This window comes from Rana temporaria, chromosome 2 (genome assembly GCF_905171775.1).
Source record: "Rana temporaria chromosome 2, aRanTem1.1, whole genome shotgun sequence".
In the NCBI taxonomy this organism is placed as follows: Eukaryota; Metazoa; Chordata; class Amphibia; order Anura; family Ranidae; genus Rana; species Rana temporaria.
In genome coordinates, this window is record NC_053490.1 from 344103683 (window position 1) to 344124002 (window position 20320).

At 45.3% G+C, this 20320-nt stretch overlaps 1 protein-coding gene across 7 annotated transcripts in view; it reads left to right on the forward strand.

Moving 5' to 3' along the window:
• Positions 1-20320, forward strand: part of LEMD1 (LEM domain containing 1) — a 376965-nt gene that overhangs the window by 343075 nt on the left and 13570 nt on the right. For 6 of the 7 annotated variants that reach the window (XM_040337548.1, XM_040337546.1, XM_040337545.1 and 3 more), the window contains 2 exons: positions 9320-9412; positions 13848-13909. In XM_040337548.1, the coding sequence (XP_040193482.1) occupies positions 9320-9412; positions 13848-13909 (155 nt within the window). The remainder of the gene's footprint in view (positions 1-9319; positions 9413-13847; positions 13910-20320) is intronic. The other variant, XM_040337551.1, reaches the window with a different exon arrangement.

Consider the following 20320-nt stretch of genomic DNA (forward strand, 5'->3'; position numbering starts at 1 on the left):
GTCGACCCAGGGTCGCTGGACTCTAGCGGAATCCTGTCTACTGATCAATGTCTTAGAACTTCGGGCGTTCAGGCTTTGCTTCTCCTCGTGGTCGAGAAGGTTGCAAAGTAGCCCGATCAGGATTCAGTCGGACAATGCCACGGCTGTGGCTTATGTCTACCATCTGGTAAACTGGCAGGCGGACTACCTGTGTCGCCAAATGCTGGACCAGGGTGACTGGTCTTTGCACTCAAAGGTGTTTCAACTCCCTTGCAAGAGGTGGGGCTCACAGGGCGTGGATCTCCTGGCCGCTCGTCTCAACCGCAAGGTGTTGAAGTTTGTGGCCAGGTCTAGTGATCCCTGTGCTGACGGCTACTTTATGCCTTTCCCCCATTGAAGTTGCTTCCTCTGCTGCTCTGCAGAGTGGAGGCTGAGGTGATCCCGATGATTCTAATCGCTCCAGATTGGCCTCTGCGTCCTTGGTACGCCGATCTCGTGGTGGCGGATGTACCCTGGCGGTTGCCAATGTGAGGGGCCTTCTGTCTCAGGGTCCCATACTTCATCCTGTTTTTAGAGTTGCTGGCTTTCACAGCATGGCTATTAAGACAGGTTTTAAGAGACCGGGGTCTGTCCGACTCGGTCATCTCAGCCATGCTGAGGGCACGGAAGTCTTCTTCCAGGAGGATCTACCATCGCACCTGGAAGGCCTACATCTCTTTGTGCGAAGAGATGGGGTGGCGTCCACGGACGTACTCGGTGTCCAGGGTCCTGCTGTTTTTTACAGCTTGGAGTAGATCAGAAACTTGCCTTAAGCACCGTTAAGGGGCAGTTTTCAGTCTTGGCTGTGTTTTTTATGTGGCCTTTAGCGGGCCTTTCTCTGGTGGGTACCTTTGTGCAAGGGGTTTCGTTATAAACTTCCTCCCTCTTGACCCACCTCTTCCCCCCCCCCCATGGGTTTTGACTCTGGTGCTCTCGATTCTAAAGGAGCCTTCCTTTTGAAAACATCAGAGAGATTCCTCTCGACATCTCTCAGAAGCTGGCCATTTTGGTGGCCATTACTTCTGTCAGAAGGCTTTCTGAGTTGGCGACCTTGTCTTGCAAGTCACCATACTTGATCCTCCATAAGGATAAGGCGATGGTGCGTCCGCGACCTTCCTTTCTTCTGAAGGTGGTTTCGGCTTTTCACCTGAATGAGGACATTGTTTTTCCATCCTTGTATCCTCGGCCAGCGCATCCTTAGGAGGTTGCGCTCCATGCTTTGGGCATGCTACGCGCTTTGTGGGTGTACCTGTCCGCTGCGGCTCTGTTTCAGGGAACTGACGCACTTTTTGTGTCTGTCAGTGTCTGGTCCACAAAAGGACCTGCCGGTCTCGTCGGCCACCATTTCTCGGTGGATCAGGCAAACTGTCATTCAGGCCTATGCTCTTAGGGGGCAGGCGCTCCCTTTCCGGTCACGGCACTTTCGACCAGGGAAATTGGTGCTTCCTGGGTTTTCCGACATCAAGCCTCTGTCTCGCAGGTGTGCAAGGCGACGACTTAGTCGTCCGTTCAAATTATTTTTCAAAATTTTACACGGTTGCTGCGAGTGCATCTTCTGATGCTTCTTTCGGCCGCTAAGTTTTGCAGGCGGCTGTTTAAAGTTGCAACTCCTCCGTTGAGGAGCTCTGATTGTTTTGGGGTGAACTTATATTGGTTTTAGTGATACTGTTCCCACCCCTCGTTTTTTTTACACTGCTTGGGGACGTCCCACTTGTCAAGATTTAAGAAGCTGTGTCCGTCCATGGACGATAAGCGAAAATAGTATTTTTTTGTACTCACCGTAAAATCCTTTTCTCTGTCGTCCATGGACGGACACAGCGCCCACCCCTCCTTTTTAGGTTTGTACTGCTTGTTACAAACTGAGGCTGCATATTGCAGGAAAGGAGGATCATGTCTGGAGGGACTGCCCCCTGGGTGGGGCTGTTCAACTCTGTTAAAGTAACATGTATTTAATTCTCTAACATGTTTCTGCCTAGTCCTCTCCTGTGAACAGGAACTTGTCAAGATTTAAGGATCTGTGTCCGTCCATGGACAACAGAGAAAAGGATTTTACGGTGAGTACAAAAAATCCTATTTTTCACTGGGTCTTTGGGGACGTTCAAGCTTAGAAAGCGAACCGGAGGGAACTTCTGAAACTCATGGCTACCACAGAAATGACCCATCTGTCTAGGATCTCTTCTTGCCAAGCTCTGTGGTTTTCACCCCATCATAAGGAGGCTTTGGGACTCTGTTTTGTAGGCTTCTGCCCCCAGGGCTTCTTCTGGCCTTGTGCTTGGGCCTGAGGCCTACCCTTTGACCCTGATGACGAAGGCCGTCACAACTGCCTGGAGGCTGACTCGCCCCTGGCACCAAAGAGGAAGCATGTTTGAATGAAGGGACACTTACTCTTTCTCTTAACCGGTAGAAGGGTACTTTTACCTTTCGAAATTTTTTGGATGTACTTATCCAACTCCTCCCCAAACAACCATTCCCCTTGAAAGGAAAAACCCAGCCAAGAGTTTTTTACATCGTGACTCAGCTGACCAATGCTTCAGCCACAGAATTCTATGCATATACACCAACAGGAGAGCAAGGTGTGATGTCTGATGAATAGAATCTTTGATGGCAACAACCGCAAAGCACAAGGCCCTTGGTAGCTCAGCTAAATCCTGGGCCTCTTCTCCTCAAGCAGGTACCGATTTGATAACCTGCTTAACTTCATCCTTTAGGTCTTGACAAATACCTATTACTGCAGGTTGTGCTACTGCACCCGCCATGGCAAATGAGGCCCTAAGTAAATATTCCAGTCTCTTGTCGACTGGATCCTTAAACACCTGGACATTGTCCACTAAACAAGTTAGACTCCTATTCACAGAGGAGATAGCTGTGTCTACTGCAGGTAAACTCCACTGCTTAGTGAACTTCTCTACCATAGGATAAAGAAGAAAAAACCCTTGAGGTGGAAGAAAATGTTTATCTGGGTGATCCCACTCAGCATATATTAGCTTTTCTAGCAAAGGGTGTACTGGAAAAGTGTGACGATCCTGTGGAGGTTTTAGGTAACCCAAAGAGGAAAAGGAGGCTTCAGCTGTCTCTGCTGGGGGGGCAATTTATATCCAGAAAGGACCAACTCCTTAAGGGACTGAAACAAGTGAACCTAGGTTCCTTAGGATCTTCTTAACTTACCATTTCTGCCGCAGGATACTGCTGAAAATCAGACCGACCCAATCTTCACCCATCACGGTGGGCCATGTCACGACGGACCTTGAAGGACTGGGTCCCCTTTTAAATGTGGTCCTCTCCCTTGAACCTGTACAGCACCCTGCCAGAGCAACCTTTGGTATAGTATGTATGTGACCAAGGTACTGGATCCCAGGGTCCAGCCCTCAAAAGAGGAGCATTACAGGCAGCAACCTTTCTTCTTCCCAGAGGCTCGGGTACCATTCACTTTGGCCTTTTTTGGAACTTTGAATGGATCAGATAGCATGGCCCCTTGATCCTGTCAAGGATCTTAGCGAAGCTCTGTTAGCACATCATTAACCGTGACCAACACCTTAGACACTGGTGAAAAAACTGAGGTACTCCCTGTATGGGAGGGGTTATATAGGGGGGATTCCTGTCTTGAGTGTACCAGTGTCCATTCACCTATAGGTGGCGTATAACCCACATAGTAATTACTATGGCTGCTCTGTGTCCTGTGATCAGGGCCGGCCATTGGGGTGTGCGGTCGCACAGGGCGCCATAGCAACATGGGCCCCTGGCGACCTGCACAGATTCTGACCGGAACAGATTTGGCTCCCCCCTCCGTGACTGAAGAAAACTTGGCACCGTTGGCGGGCGCCGGGTGGCATGGCGTGGTGACAGGGAGGCATCGGCAGACACAGCAGGCTGAAGCCTGGCTTTGCAGGGGGGGGTGCAAGCCGCACCCGAGCGAGCCGTCGGCACACCCGGGACCCAGCCGCAATGATCCCCCTTCCCTGTACAGCGCCGCGGGTCTGAGGAGTCTCGGCTGCCTGTGACTATCTCAGTCACGCAGCCGAGCACAGTGCAACCGCCTCCCCCTTTTTCATACTGTGCTGTGTGTGCAGCACGTGGCTCAGATGATCAGCTTGCCTTGTTTACAGGTCTGAAGGGGGAAGGGGTGTCTGTGTTGTAGGGGGAGGGGGTGTCTACAGACATTGTGGGGGGGTCCTGTATTGTGGGGGGGTTCTGTATTGTAGGGGGGTCTGCACTGTAGCGGTGGATCTGTATTGTAGGGGGGAGGGTTCTGTATTGTAAGGAGGGGTCTGTATTGTAGGGAAGGGGGGTCTGCACTGTAAGGGGGGTCTGCACTGTAGGGGGATGGGTCTGCACTGTAGGGGGAGACTGTAGGGGGGTCTGCATAACATGTAGGGGGTCCAGAACTCTTAGGGTGGTGTCTGTGTAACATATAGGTGTCTAGAGCTGTGGGGGGCTGTGTAATGTAAAGTGATGCAGGGTGTTGTTTAATGTAAAGGGGTCCAGTGGTGCAGTTGTGGAGAGGGGTACACAGTAGTGACAGAGATATTGAAGGAAGCAGGGGGCACAGTGAGGTTTTTAAATTTTACTGTGGGGGGGGGGCAGATATAGGATCCGCCCCGGGTGTCAAATGCTCTAGGTACGCCCCTGCTGGCAGGCCAGGCGGATTCTGTAGGAATGACAGCGTGGGCGGCTGTCCCTGCCTTGTTAGAAGTCGGAGATCATCTTAAATGTTCGGGCACGGCGCTCCTCCGTGCGGACGCTGGATGGATCAGCTGTCGGCTCAGCCAGGCAGCACAGGCTGCAGTGACAGTGTCACTGGCAGTCTGTGGGTTACTCATTAAGAGTGCAGGGGCCATCTTTAAAACTGGACAAAGTACTGGCAGGCCACAGGCGGATTCTGCCAGAAAAACGGCGTGGGCAGCTGTCCTTGCCTTGCTATGAGGAGCAAGGATGAGGAGCAGGAGCTCATATGCCATTGCACACTGAGAAGACAAAGGAGGGCAAGAATCCACAGAAGCAGGCAGCAGATGTAAAAACTTTTTTCTGTAAGTAAATAATTTTTTTATAAATAGTGTACTGCTTAATGTCTGTTTTGTATTTTATTATTTAAATAGGGTGCTCCTTAAAGGCACAGTAAATACAAAAGTTAAAAAATACTTTATTGTAATTATGTTTGATATTCGATAGTAAATTTACAGGTAGTGGTATTATACCATGTGATTTACTTTATATGTGGCGTTATACCGTGTGATATGCAGTATAGGTGGCATTATACTGTGTGATTTGCAGTATATGTGGCGTTATTATACCATGGGATTTGCAGTATAGGTGGCGTTATTATACTGTGTGATTTTCAGTATAGGTGGCGTTATTATACCATGTGAATAAAAGTTGTATTTTTATCATAGCTTGTAATCTGTTTTTTGGGAACTTAACATAATGGAAGGCTTTAAATGGAGCCGGTATTTGGAGAAATAGGTGTGGACACTGAAAGGGTGTGGTTACTGAGGGGTGTGGTTACTAAGGGCGTGGTCACTAGGGGGCGCTGTAAAGCTTTCTCGCACAGGGCGCCTAAGTCCGGCCCTGCCTGTGATGTATGATAAATAAATTCAAATTATGTATAAGAATATGGTTTAACAATGTTTACTCCTCCCAGCTCCCAAGCGTCCCTATTGGTTAATGAGTATTTCTAGAATTTTAAAGGCTAGGCTTGGCAGGCAGGAGGGACCAAGGCAGCTTTGGCTCCCGTATCTGTGTCTACTGATCATTGTGGCATGCAGATTAAACCAATTCCCTATTTATTTTTGTGTTAATGCATTTGGCATTATTTGTGACTGGTTTACCTGACCATGTAGGTATATCGGAGGAAGGCACACATTTTTTTAAAGCATGGTCCAATTTGATTTTAACATTACCTTTTCAAGAAGTACATTTTTTTAAATACTTTGTCATATATGTGACTTGGTGTCATTTATTACCCTTCCAAAATAACACAAGATAAATAGCTTAGTCATTAAATCGGCACAAGAATAGCAATATTCTCTAGTAGGGCTCTCAAAACTTTTCAAACAAACGGTCACTTTAATTGTGGCCAGTGGGGGTAGAAATGTCTTGGGCCTAGCATCAGTGAGAATAAAGATGGCATCAGTCTTGGTGGTCAGTAGGAGTAGGTGCCCCATCATTGGTATTAGTAGGAGGAATAATACCCCATCATTGGTATCAGTGGAAGAAACTGTACCCCATTGTCGGTGTCAGTTTGAGAAATAGTTCCACCATCATTGGTGTCAATGAAAGGAATAGTGCCCCATCATTGGTGTCAGTAGAAGGAAATATGTCCCACTGTCATTGTCATTCCAAGGAATAGTGCCTCATCTCACTGGAAGGAATGATGCCCCAAGGGCTCCAATTTGGAGACCACTGATCTATAGCATTCATAAATCATCTTTTACTACAATAAACAAAACACAAATTGTTGTGGGAAATTCTGTTTTGCATTGCCCTCCATATTAAGCCTGTTGGTATATTGGCTCTAATATTAAATGATCATGTCGTCCAAGGTTAGTACCTTTCTCTGTGCTGATCTTTACAATTTATTTCTCCTTTGTGCCAATTGGGGGTTGGCCAAAATATACAAATGTAATTGATGCACATTTGGTCACAGAGTTTGGTTACTGTGTTATTGTAAGGCCCCTTTCACACATTTAGACCGTTCAGGGTCCGCCTGTCGGTTTCTTAGGCGGACCTGAATGGCCGCTCCATATATCTGACCAGATCCGATCCGCTAAAATCGTATGATACGTCGCCATCCATCCATGGGGGATCGTTTTCATCAGATCTCGCCATAGAATACAACGGTGCTGGACAAGCCCCTCTCCGCTCAGTGAGCAGAGAGGGACTTGTCATCCGCCAGCTCAGCGGAGATCTGAGGAGAGATCTCCCGCTGGTGAGCCGCTGAAAGTGGATCCGTCCCCGTGTGAAAGGGGTCTAAAGGTATAATCCAATATTTTATTTGCTTGTTTATAACCCTTAAAAATAAAAAAATAAAAGTTTTGGTTCTGAAATTATAATTTTTTTTTACCCTACTTATGGCCCTACAAAGGCTAGTTGGAGAAGGGACTTTCTTGAAGGTCCGTGTCATTGCCAGTCTTTATGCAGGTGCCTATTTTCATAGCACTTTATTTTCCCTGATTATTTCATACTTTGATAATATAGTAGAAAAAAAATACGTTCTGTGGAACTTGCACAATTAAGTGTCAGTTTTTGTTTAATAAATGGAAATCTTAGCCTTTTTCTGTTTGTGGTTAGGTAATATAAATTTTATTACTGCATGTTATGTATTCGGTTATGGGTTTTAGTGCCTACCTGTACTTTGGTCTACAAAGCTCAAAGTTAAATTATTAAATGAGACGTATGAAGAACTATGAGACGGGGGCGGATCCAGAGTCTAGTCTCATAAGGGGCACTACCAGAAAATGTTGTGGGCAATTTGTCAGGGCAATGGCTGGTGTTGGGGCTTCAATCATCACGGCGCCATGGTTGATATGGTGTCGGGATGATTGAAGCACATTATTACTATTATTACATTATAATCTAAAATTAACCAGATGCAGATTGTCACTTGCCACGTCCCCTGCCACCAGATTGTTTGCCAATGTCCCCTGCCACAAGATGCGGATTGTCACTTGGCAGTGGCTGTGTCCTAGAGTGAGGGCAGGCTGGGAGAGATGCTACTACCCATCAGAATATGCAACCAAAGTGATGTTGCATTGCGGCCATCTTGGTACACCCGCACTTGTCCACAGTAAGCCTAGGGTTAGAAGTCGGCAAGCTGACATCTTTATACACCCACCATTTATACACCATCAATCATGCCGGGCAGTAAGGCTGGTGAGCGGGCTGGCGTGTCACTGAGCGAGCAGGCAGGTGTTCTGTCAGAAAGCCGCCGCTACCGATCTGAATATGCAACTGAAGTGACGTTGCGTCACGGCCATCTTGGTACACCCGCACATGTCCACAGTAAGCCTAGGGTTAGAAGTCGGCAAGCGCACATCTTTATACACCCACCGGAGTCTTGCTTTTCAAAGTTATTTTAACAGTAAACTCTGCTTATATACAAGTTAATTTTACTGTTAAAAATAATTGTGAAAAGCAAGACTCCGGTGGGTGTATAAAGATGTCCGCTTGCCGACTTCTAACCCTAGACTTACTGTGGACAAGTGTGGGTGTACCAAGATGGACGCGACGCAACGTCACTTCAGTTGTGTATATTCAGATGGGTAGTGGCGGCTTCCTGACAGAACACCTGCCTGCTTGCTCAGTAACACGCCAGCCCGTTTACCAGCCTTGCAGCCCGGCATGATTGTTCACTCACCCGCTCATTATTTTCTAAGGGGGAGCAATTGCCCTGTTGCCCCCCCCTGGATCCGCCCCTGCTTATGTCTTCATTCATCATGCACATCCATCTGTTTGGCTTATCTCTGCTCAAACAGAAAACAGTGGAAATCATACAATCATTTCCAGCTATTCTAACATGTCCCAGGAGATTGCAGGAAGGGGGGGGGGGGTAAGAGGTGGCACGACTTGAAGTAGGAGCTGAGTTCCTGTCAAAACTAGGTACCTGCCCCCCCCCCCCTCAAAATGACGGGGGTCAGGAATCCTTAAAGTGGATCTTCCACTTTCGGGTGGAACTCCGCTTTAATAACAAAAACATAAGCGGTTGTATACCCCGCTTTCACATTTTTTATTTTGCCCCAGTAAGCCTATAATAAGGCTTACCTGTAGGTAAAATAATTATCTCCTAAACCTGTACAGTTTAGGAGATATTTACATGTTGCCGCTGATGTCAGCGGTGTTTACGCCCTGAAGATCCACCCTGAAGGTTCAGCGGATGCTGCCAGGAGTGATCATTGTGGCTCTGGCCACTCACAGCACTGGAACCTTGAACCCGGAAGAAACGCAGAGGGAACAGGTCCGCTTCCCTCAGAGGTGACCGGGAGGCGATGCCGGCACTTCGTTCTAAGGCAAGTATTTCATACTGAGCTAGTATGCGGTGCATACTAGCTCATAATGCGTTTGTCTTGCATGTTTTTATTTTTTTCCGGGCATACAACCACTTGAACTTTTCCACAAAATGGAAAAGCCCAATATGCTTCCTTACATAGCAGTTCAGTGAAATCTTTTTTTTTTTTCTTTTTTTTCTGTACTTACAGCTTCAAAATGGTTTTGATTCACTGTTGCAGGTGTACTAAAACAGGATGTCTAGCTTCTTAAGACATTAGACATGTAGAAAAACATAAGTTTTAATGAGGTTTGTATTCACCAGGAAAAAGTGACTGCAGACAAGAACACAATGACCTACAGATCTCCAGCTAACACACCTAAGGCTTGTGTGTTTTTGAAGCAGAACAGACACCAGGCAATCATCTGTTTTTTCTATGGTTGTGGGCACATTATTGTGGATTGTATTATTCCTTGAGATTAATTATTATTATTTTTTAACCATTAGTCAATCATTAAATATAAAAACATATTTAAGCCTCACTCTCCAGTAGCTCGCTTGCTACTTTTAAAAATAGTAGATTTCTCCCACTGTTCATTAGAGGACACAGCGGATCTCTGGATAAATGCCATGCCTCTAGGCAAATAAAAATGTAAAAAAGGTGGTTGTTCATATAATAGATCTGCTTGTCACTGAGGAGTTATGCACAGTCTGTTCCAAACTGTCCTACAGATTCTCAAAAGTGAGTAGCCAAACACTTGGCTTTCACAGATACAAGCATTGTGTTTTTCCAAACCATAAGCAATTTGATAATGGCCTTACTAGAAAGTGGAATCCTCCTGATGGAGTACTTTCCATGTTACCAAATGTTTTGATACAAAATGGTTCTATACAAAATTTAGGCAACTGATGGCACCACCATTGGGGGACCCACTTTTTGTCTCTCACCTTTAGGAGGTAGTGGTTGTCCCAGTTGTTAAATAAGTGTTCTTTAACCACTTGCAGACTGGAAGATTTTCCTGCTTAACGACAAGGACATTTTTTTTCGATACGGCACTGCGTCACTTTAACTGATAATTGCGTGGTCGTGTGACGATGTACCCAAACAAAATTGACATTCTTTTTCCACAAATAGAGCTTTCTTTTTGTGGTATTTGATTACCTCTGTGGTTTTTATATTTTGCACTATAAACAAAAATAGAGCGTCAATTTTGAAAAAAAAAAAATACTTTGTGCTATAATATCCCCAATAATGTTTTTAAAAAACAAATTTTTTCATCACTTTAGGCCAATATATATTCTTCTACATATTTTTGGTAAAAAAAAATGCAATAAGTGTATATTGATTGATTTGCGCAAAAGTTGTAGCATCTACAAACTATGGGAAAGATTTATGGCATTTTTATTAATTTTTTACTAGTAATGGTGGTGATCTGTGATTTTTAGCCATACTGCAGCGGACAGATCGGACAATTTTGACACCATTTTCCCATTTCTCCATAGAGAAACGCTCGAGCTCTGTCACCTGACTGACTAAGGCCCTTCTCCCACTAACACTTTGGCTGGGGCGACTCGCTCTAGGAAAAGTTCTGGTGGTTCCAAATTTATTTTATTTATGGATGATGGAGGCCACTGTACCCTTCCCAGGACATCCTCCCATGATCGTGCTGAAATTGAAAAATGATTGCATAAATACCGTGCGAGATAAAAAGTTGCAATGACCACCATTTTATTCCCTAGGGTGTCTGCTAAAAAAACATATATAGTGTTTGGGGGTTCTGAGTAATTTTCTAGCAAAAAAATGATGATTTTTGCATGTAGGAGAGGAGTGCTAGAATAGGCCCGGTATGGAAGTGGTTAATGCATACCTTTTTTTTTTTATTACGTGTCTAAAGTCTACACAAGTGACATGCAGTCTTCTTCGTCCTCCTTTTCTGTCCTTGGCAGTAGGTGGCCCTGAATAGTGCAGGGAGCAGCATTCACATAATGATGCGAGTCCTGTTCTTTGCAGCATTCGCCTGTTAGTCATAATGAAGCTTCTCTGGGTCCATATTGCCCTAGGCAACAGGAAGTGGGATAAATGAGCTTGGGAGCAATTCGACATGACTTTGACCTTCGGAGTGTTAAGTCTGCTGTGGTCAATGCCAAAGAAAAGTTGAGTGTTACAAGGAAAGCTGTTTTTTCATTGTTTTGTTTTAAAAAGTGCTTGGAATTGGGCTTTAACCACTTTCCATCCCGTATATAGTCATATGACGGCCGCAAGGTGGCTCTGCCATCCCAGGTGGCCGTCATATGATGTCCTCGGCTTCCCAGCCACTAGGGGGCGCACCCACCCGCCGCGTCACTTGGGAGCTGATGCGAGTGCCTTGCAGCCACGATGTCTGCCAGGCACCTGTGATTGCGCACACACAGATCCACGTCCTGTTAGGGGAGAGGAGACCGATTGCGTGTTCCTTGTATATAGGAACACCGATCGGTCACCTCCTTCAGTCAGTCCCCTCCCCCCACAGTTGGAATCGGTTAGAATCACTCCCTAGGTCAGTGGTTCTCAACTTGGGGGTCAAATGATGATTTGCCAGGGGTCACTGGATCCTGGGCTGTTCTTGAAACCCGCACCGCCAGCCTTTTTGCGGCCGCCCAGCAGGACTGTCTCTGGAGCCGGTGCCACCCACTCAGACTCTTCGCAGCCACCAATTCAGTTCACGGCATGGCTGGGGGGCAGAGACTAGAGGTCAGCTGACTGGTGAGGAATGTGAAGTGGGAGGGGCTGGAGGAGACCCTATGCCCTGATTTTGGGATAGGTGTCACTGCTGCAAGACACCACAAAGTCGGAGACAGTTATTAACACGAGTAACATGATTATAGTTGCCATTACAAGTCCCCACTACAGTCCTCAGATCAGCAGATGACCTTCATCAAGAGCACCCAAGTTGGCTGATCAGAACCCCCCCCCCCTGCATTGCCACTGATCCCACCCCCCCCCCCCCCCCCCTAGCACTGCCACTCATCCCAACTCCCCCCCACCCACCATGGAGTAAGAGAATGAATAAAAATAGAGAATACATGGATTGGAGAGGAAAAGAGTGGAAGGAACAAAGAAAAAGGGAGAGAAAGAATAAGAGAAAGAACAAGAAAGATGGCTAGAGAGGGGGATGGGGGAAAAAACAAGAAATTAGGAGAGAGATAAAAGGGAAAGAAAGGAGAACAAAGAGAGAGAGGGGAACATCCTAAAATGTACCCTAAGGGGTTATAATATTGTACGAGTGGAAAGGAACTCGGGGAGCGCTAAATGTCTGCGGGTTAGGGGGCGCAAATTACTTGCCTTGGGTGCTGACAATAATGTTAGGGGTCCCTACAACTTTTGAAATTTTATCAAGGGGTCACGGCACTAAAGGGGTTGAGAACCCCTGCCCTAGGTGAAACATATTTAACCCCTTTCCTGCCATTGACATTTATACAGCAATCAGTGCATATTTACAGCACTGTTCGCTGGTGTCAAAACTGGCCGATCTGTCCACTGCAATATCACAGTCCTGACAAAAATTGCAGATCGCCTCCATTACTAGTAAAAATTCCATAAAACCTATTCCCTATTTTGTGCAAACCAATCAATATACTCGTATTGCGATATTTTTGGTTAAAAAAAAATATATATATATTATTATTTATTAGAGCAAAAAGCTAAAATTTATTGTTGGTCTTTTTTTGTTTAGAGCGCAAAAAAATAAACCGCAGAGGTGATCAAATACCACCAAAAGAAAGCTCTATTTGTGGGAAAAAGATTATCAAAATTTAATTGAGGTACAGTGTTGTATGTCATTCAAAACGTGACAGCGCTGAAAGCTGAAAATTGGCCTGGGTAGGAAGGGGATGAAAATGCCCCATATTGAAGTGGTCCTGTCTCCGTACGCACCCCCCACTAATATATATATATGTGTGTGTGTGTGTGTGTGTGTGTGGTTCTAGTCGTCTTTCTGTGTAAATTTAAGATTGGTTTATTTTTATATTGAAAATAAAGCTTTGTCGGTCATTAAAAAAAAAATGGCTCCTTACTTTTTTAGCTGGCTCCTAGATTCCAAGCAAATCTGTCAAGCCCTAAAGTATATTATTTATTGATTATATTATACAGGATTTATAAAGCGCCAACAGTTTGTGCAGTGCTTTATATCCTCATATAAAGTGTACTTTGCCCAATCAATGGCACCTAGTGTAGATCCTGGCTCATTTTTTTTCTTTCCTAAGCAAACTGCATAGTTTTTGCAGACCGCAGTCAATTCATTGTGATTTTTCTCTTCCATACTCCTAGTGTCAGGGCATATACTCGGAGTTCGGCTGTGTCCTCAATGAACTACTGGAGAAAAGTTTGTGTAGCTAAATGCAGAATCTGCCACTGCCACTGACACATTTTTAGTGGATGTCTAATTTTATACAATTGCTAGTGTCAGTGAGTGGCTGTCTTAAAAGGACTGACAAATAAAGGGTTTACATGTAATAGGTCAGCCATACTTGTACATACAAGGTGTAACATTTTTATTACCACAAATATGAAGTGATAGGTGGAACATGTATGTTTGAAATTTCTTGCATCAACACCCCCGAAGGTGAGGATTTAGGCTTAAATGACTTTCTACAAGTCTAGAAATTATGTTTAATATAATTAGTGGTCTCATGTTACGAGACAAAATTTGTTTCAAAAGTTTCTCAAGGATTAATATAGTTCCAAGTAAGTTGTATAGAACACATATTTAGCTATGCTGTGCAGGGATTTTGCTGTACTATTTCTGTGTGACCGACATCTTAAATCTGCAGTAGCAGTCTGATTAAAAAATATTTTTTTTTCTTTATTTTGCAGCCAGAGGATGCCACTTCTGGTGACCTGTATGAACTGCTGTCACAGTCTGCACTGGGAATGAGGTAATGCAGAACAAAGTCTGCTGTATTTTAACCACTTGCTTACTGGGCACATATACCCCCTTCCTGACCAGAGGACTTTTTGCGATTCGGCACTGCGTCGCTTTAACTGACAATTGCGCGGTCGTACGACGTGGCTCCCAAACAAAATTGACGTCCTTTTTTTCCCACAAATAGAGCTTTCTTTTGGTGGTTTTTAATTTTTTGCGCTATAAACAAAAATAGAGAGACAATTTTGAAAAAAAAAATATTTTTTTACTTGTTGCTATAATAAATAGCTCAATTTAAAAAAAAAAAAATTCTCAGTCTAGGCCGATACGTATTCTACATATTTTTGGTAGTAGTAGTAATGTAATTGTTATCGGTACTGCGACATTATGGCAGACACATCGGACACATTTTTGGCACATTCACATTTATACTGCGATTAGTGCTATAAATATGCACTAATTACTGTATAAATGTGACTGGCATTGAAGGGGTTAACACTAGGGGGTGAGGGAGGGGTTAAATGTGTACCTTAGGGAGTGTTACTAACTGTGGGGGAAGGGGATTGACTGGGGGAGGTGATTGATCTGTGTCCCTATGTACAAGAGACACAGATCGGTCTCCTCTCTCCCTGACAGGACGTGGATCTGTGTGTTTACACACACAGATCCACATCCTTGTCTCTGTAACCGCCGATCGCGGGAGCCTGGCGGACATCGCGGCCGCCAGGCACGCACATCCGCATTCCAGTGATGCGGCGGGCGCGCTCGCGCGCCCCCCAATGGCCAGGAGGAGCGGAGGCCGTAAAAACACGGCCACTCAGAGCAGTAGAACCACCCTGCAGCCGTATAAAGTCGTACGGCCGTCGGGAAGTGGTTAAGTAATGGAAAAAAACTCAATATATGAGATAATTAAAAAACACTAGAAAAGTTGTTTAGACTGTAGATAACCGTGGCAATGGTGTTTTGGTTTGGATTTAACAAGCAAAATGGGCAATGAAGTAGAAGAAAAAGCAGGGTCTCAGTCAAAATACATTTAAAAGCTGTGATAAATCCATTGCAGAGCATCTGTGGCTCCCTAAAAATTAACATTTTAAGTTCCATATATCCAGCTAGATTATTTATTACAAAGGTTGCCTTTCAGGAGATCTCTACATAGTTACATAGTTACATAGTTAGTCAGGTTGAAAAAAGACACAAGTCCATCCAGTTCAACCACAAAAAATAAAAAAAACAAAATAAAAAAACACAGTAAAATCCTATACACCCAACTCCATACCCACAGTTGATCCAGAGGAAGGCAAAAAAAAAACAGCAGAGCATGATCCAATTTGCTACAGCAGGGGAAAAAATTCCTTCCTGATCCCCCGAGAGGCAATCGGATTTACCCTGGATCAACTTTACCTACAAATCTTAGTACTCAGTTATATTCTGTACATTTAGGAAAGAATCCAGGCCTTTCTTAAAGCAATCTACTGAGCTGGCCAGAACCACCTCTGGAGGGAGTTTGTTCCACATTTTCACAGCTCTTACTGTGAAAAAACCTTTCCGTATTTGGAGGTGAAATCTCTTTTCCTCTAGACGTAAAGAGTGCCCTCTTGTCCTCAGTGTTGACCGTAAAGTGAATAACTCAACACCAAGTTCACTGTATGGACCTCTTATATATTTGTACATGTTGATCATATCCTCCCTTATTCTCCTCTTAAGAGTGAATAAATTTAGTTCTTCTAATCTTTCCTCATAGCTGAGCTCCTCCATGCCTCTTATCAGTTTGGTTGCCCTTCTCTGCACTTTCTCCAGTTCTCCGATGTCCTTTTTGAGAACTGGTGCCCAAAACTGAACTGCATATTCCAGATGAGGTCTTACTAATGATTTGTACAGGGGCAAAATTATATCTCTGTCTCTGGAGTCCATACCTCTCTTAATACAAGAAAGGACTTTGCTCGCTTTGGAAACCGCAGCTTGGCATTGCATGCCATTATTGAGCTTATGATCAACTAAAACCCCCAGATCCTTCTCCACTACAGATCCCCCCAGTTGTACTCCCCCTAGTATGTATGATGCATGCATATTCTTATTCCCCAAGTGCATAACTTTACATTTATCTACATTAAACCTCATCTGCTACTCAGTCGCCCAATTAGACAGAGCATTGAGGTCGGCTTGTAAATTGGAGACATCCTGCAAGGACGTTATTCCACTGCATAGCTTGGTGTCATCTGCAAAGACAGAAATGTTACTTTTGATCTCAGACCCAATATCATTTATAAATATATTGAAAAGTAAGGGTCCCAGTACTGAACCTTGGGGTACACCACTGATAACATTGAACCATTCAGAGTAAGAATCATTAACCACGACTCTCTGAATTCTGTCTTTCAGCCAGTTTTCTATCCATTTACAAACTGATATATCCAATCCTGTAGACCTTACCTTACACATGAGCCGTGTGTGCGGAACTGTATCGAACGCTTTTGCAAAATCCAAATATATCACATCCACAGCCACGCCTCTGTCCAGGGTTTTACTTACCTCTTCATAAAAGGAAATCGGGTTTGTCTGACAACTTCTGTCTTTCATGAATCCATGTTGTCTGCTGCTTAAATAGTTTTTTTCCAGCAAGAACTTATCCATGTGGTCTTTTATTAAACGTTCCAGTATCTTCCCAACTATAGAAGTTAAACTAACAACAGGTCTATAGTTACTTGGTAAAGGCTTTGTTCCCTTTTTAAATATGGGCACCACATTGGCCCTGCGCCAATCCAGTGGTACTATTCCTGTCTTTAATGAGTCCCTAAATATTAGATACAGTGGCTTTGAAATGACAGAGCTCAACTCACCTAGGATCCGTGGATGGATGCCATCAGGTCCAGGTGCTTTATCCACCTTTATTCTGTCTAAATATTTCTGGACCATATCACTTTTGAGCCATTGTGGATTTGAGGCTGTGTCACTCCCACCCCCATTTTGGACATGAGTTCCCCCATGCTCCATTGTATACACAGAGCTGAAGAAAACATTTAATAAATTTGCCTTCTCTTTGTCCCCAGTCACCCACTCTAGATTATTTTGTAAGGGGCCTACATGCTCAGAATTCACCTTTTTACTATTAATATATTTAAAGAATTTTTTGGGGTTTGTCCTACTATCTTTTGCAAGATACCGCCAAGCTGCGGTTTCATTTATGTGGTAATCTCCTGCAATCGATTCAGCATGCACTTTTGCATGCATTTGCAATGCATGTGCAGTGTGTTTAGGGTGCATTTTTTTTTTTATTATTATGTATCGTCTTTTTTTATGGAGTTGCGTTGACATGCATTCCAGTACATTTATGTGCAAAAAAATGCAGCAAACCTTTCAGTTTTTAGTACGCTCACAAACCACTCACAAAACAACCACAACGGTGTAAACTAGGTTCACTGAAATACATTCATAACTTAATTGTATAGTACAGGGCACAGGATTGTATTCATAGACCTTGGATTATTGCAGGCTAGGTGATTGGACACTGGCAAAAATGTTGTTGGGACTGCCCCTAGGGGCATTCTTGTATAACCCAAGCCACTCCATTAGACTTAAAGGGGTTTTAAAGTCTTGTGTTTTTTCACCTTAATGCATCCTATGCATTAGTGTCCGGCCCCCCTGAGCCCCCGTTTTACTTACCTGAGCCCTGAACTTCCGTGGGTGCGATCCCGCGTCGTTCTCCCCACGGCTTCTCGTCTCTTCATTGGATGGATTGATAGCAGTGCAGCCATTGGCTCCCGCTGCCGTCAATCAAATCCAATGACGCGGCCACCAGGGACAGGGCCGAGTCATACACTCGGCGGCTATGAACGATTTTAAACATGAACCTGTATCACAGTTTTTGATAGTGTCCTTAGGTGAGGTACCTCCTTCTCCTCCCCCCCATTTTAAAATATTTTTTTTTTCTTCAAGACACTTCTATCAAGATCTTACTGCCTTTGGTTCATTAGCAGTTTCTGCGTGGTCAACCCCTGGTGTCAACCTTGGAGACTGTACCTAGAACCCACTGTGTGGGTCCAGCCTGTAATGTTTGTTAGTCGTTAGTCTTGATATGTTGCTATGAGTGTAGTTAGTCACAGGTTGCTATACAGGTTCAGGGCTGTGATCCGTCTCTATGGTTATCCCAACTTGCAGACCTTTTTAGGGGTATGCTTACCATGATGGACGAAGCTTGAACCTTAAGCAGGTACAGCATTATGGTTAAGGTAAAACCGAGATCACCTATACTGTAGACTGGTTCCTAACCTACCAAAACCATAGGTGCAGGCATGGGAAGTTGTTATTATTGTGCAAATTCCCTTTTGTAATTGTTTCTAAGGCTTTTGGCACTATATATATCATTAGAAATTAAATTGACACAGTTCCAACACACCTTCTGCCCACCATATCTACAGAAAACATGTTCACTGCACTTCCTGACACTGTCTACATAGACAGAACAGAGCAACACAGTCAGCACCTGAGTTATAGCATCCCCTCTACAGTATGAGACCTAGGATTATACTCAGGCCCGTTGGAACAGGAGAGGCAAAGCAAGCAATTGCTTGGGGCCCCCGAGCTGGCCTGGGGCCCCCAAGCAGGGCCCTTGCGGTGACACCATCCCGACTCCCGAGGTTGAGGAAAACCCTGTCTTTTTTTTTTTTTTCAGCTGACACGGCCGGAACACATCCAGCGCCGCAGCATGCCCTGGCCTGACGTGTGCCCTTCTTCCTCCTCCTACTTCCTCCTGCTGAGCCTATCACGTGTCACTATCTCGTCCCAGGCGGCGCGACTGCACACTGTTTTCTCCTCCAGCTGCCGCCTGGGACGAGTCAACGATGTATTGTGAGCTGCAGTGCTGTCACCCGCCCTGCCCTGGACCTCGGCTTGCGATGACGGGGTGTCTGCCGCCGGCCTGAGCCTAAGGTGAGGTGTGATAGCCTTAGGTGAGGGGGGTTGCCATTGTGTCACCACGCCACCCACTTGCACCCCTGTGCTGTGAGAGGAGTGTACATTTCTGGCGCCCTGAGCTGGTCTGATAAGGGGAGGGGGGGGCTATATTATCTATACAGTACATCCCCCCCCCCTTATCAGACCAGCTCAGGGTGCCAGAAATGTACACTCCTCTCACAGGGGTGTAAGTGGATTGTGAGGTGACAATTATTATCAGACACAGCTATATAGTTACAGTAGCTTACTGAGCCACCCACCCTGAGCTGGTCTGATGGGGAGGTTTCTCTGTGTCCACCACCCAGGCAATGGCGGTGCACCCATTAAGGCTGCCCCCTCTCTCCAGCCACCCCCTTAATGAATAATGGATAGATTTATGCATTGCATGAATCTATCCATGGACACCATCACCACCGCCACCATGCATCCGGCCCCTTTTCTGAAGCCGGGTGGCTGAATTCATAGGCTTTAATAGGCTTCAAAAGCACATTAGTGGCATTTAGTGGGCACAGTGGCTGCGTTTGATGGGGCACAGTGGCTGCGTTTGATGGGGCACAGTGGCTGCGTTTGATGGGGCACAGTGGCTGCGTTTGATGGGGCACAGTGGCTGTGTTTGATGGGGCACAGTGGCTGTGTTTGATGGGGCACAGTGGCTGTGTTTGATGGGGCACAGTGGCTGTGTTTGATGGGGCACAGTGGCTGCGTTTGATGGGGCACAGTGGCTGCGTTTGATGGGGCACAGTGGCTGCGTTTGATGGGGCACAGTGGCTGCGTTTGATGGGGCACAGTGGCTGCGTTTGATGGGGCACAGTGGCTGCGTTTGATGGGGCACAGTGGCTGCGTTTGATGGGGCACAGTGGCTGCGTTTGATGGGGCACAGTGGCTGCGTTTGTTGGGCACAGTGGCTGCGTTTGATAGGGCACAGTAGCTGATTTTATGGTACAGAGATGTTTTTTGCAAATGTTCACTTGTTCGTATTTGGATCGCTGTGCTGTGGTTCCTGTAGACTTTGTGGGTGTGCGGGGGGGGGAGTTGGGGGCCTCCATGTCCATTTTGCTTGGGGCCCCCAAATTCCATGAAACGGCCCTGATTATACTGTTACAGAGGAAATGAACAATAGATGCATAGAAATATGAGGGCAAGCCCCCTTGAGGGTTTAACCCCTCCCTGCTTACACCTGCCTAGTTCTGCTTTATGTCTGCAAGAGAATGGATGTTCCTTCCTTAATAGTGGTGTTCACACCCATTTATTGATTGTGTTGACAAGATGTCTGTGACCTTAAACTTTCTGTGCAACACGGCACTAAATGTTAGCCAAGTAATGTTTCTCCTGTTCAGGTCTGTAGGCCTCTCCAGATTATATGCTGGTCAACAGAGCATCAATGTAAGAAGTCCCTGTTGCACCTACCCTTTTCAGGAGAACAATCTTTTTGGCTTTTTGCTGGATTACATTTTTTAAGTCCCTGTGGGGGCTA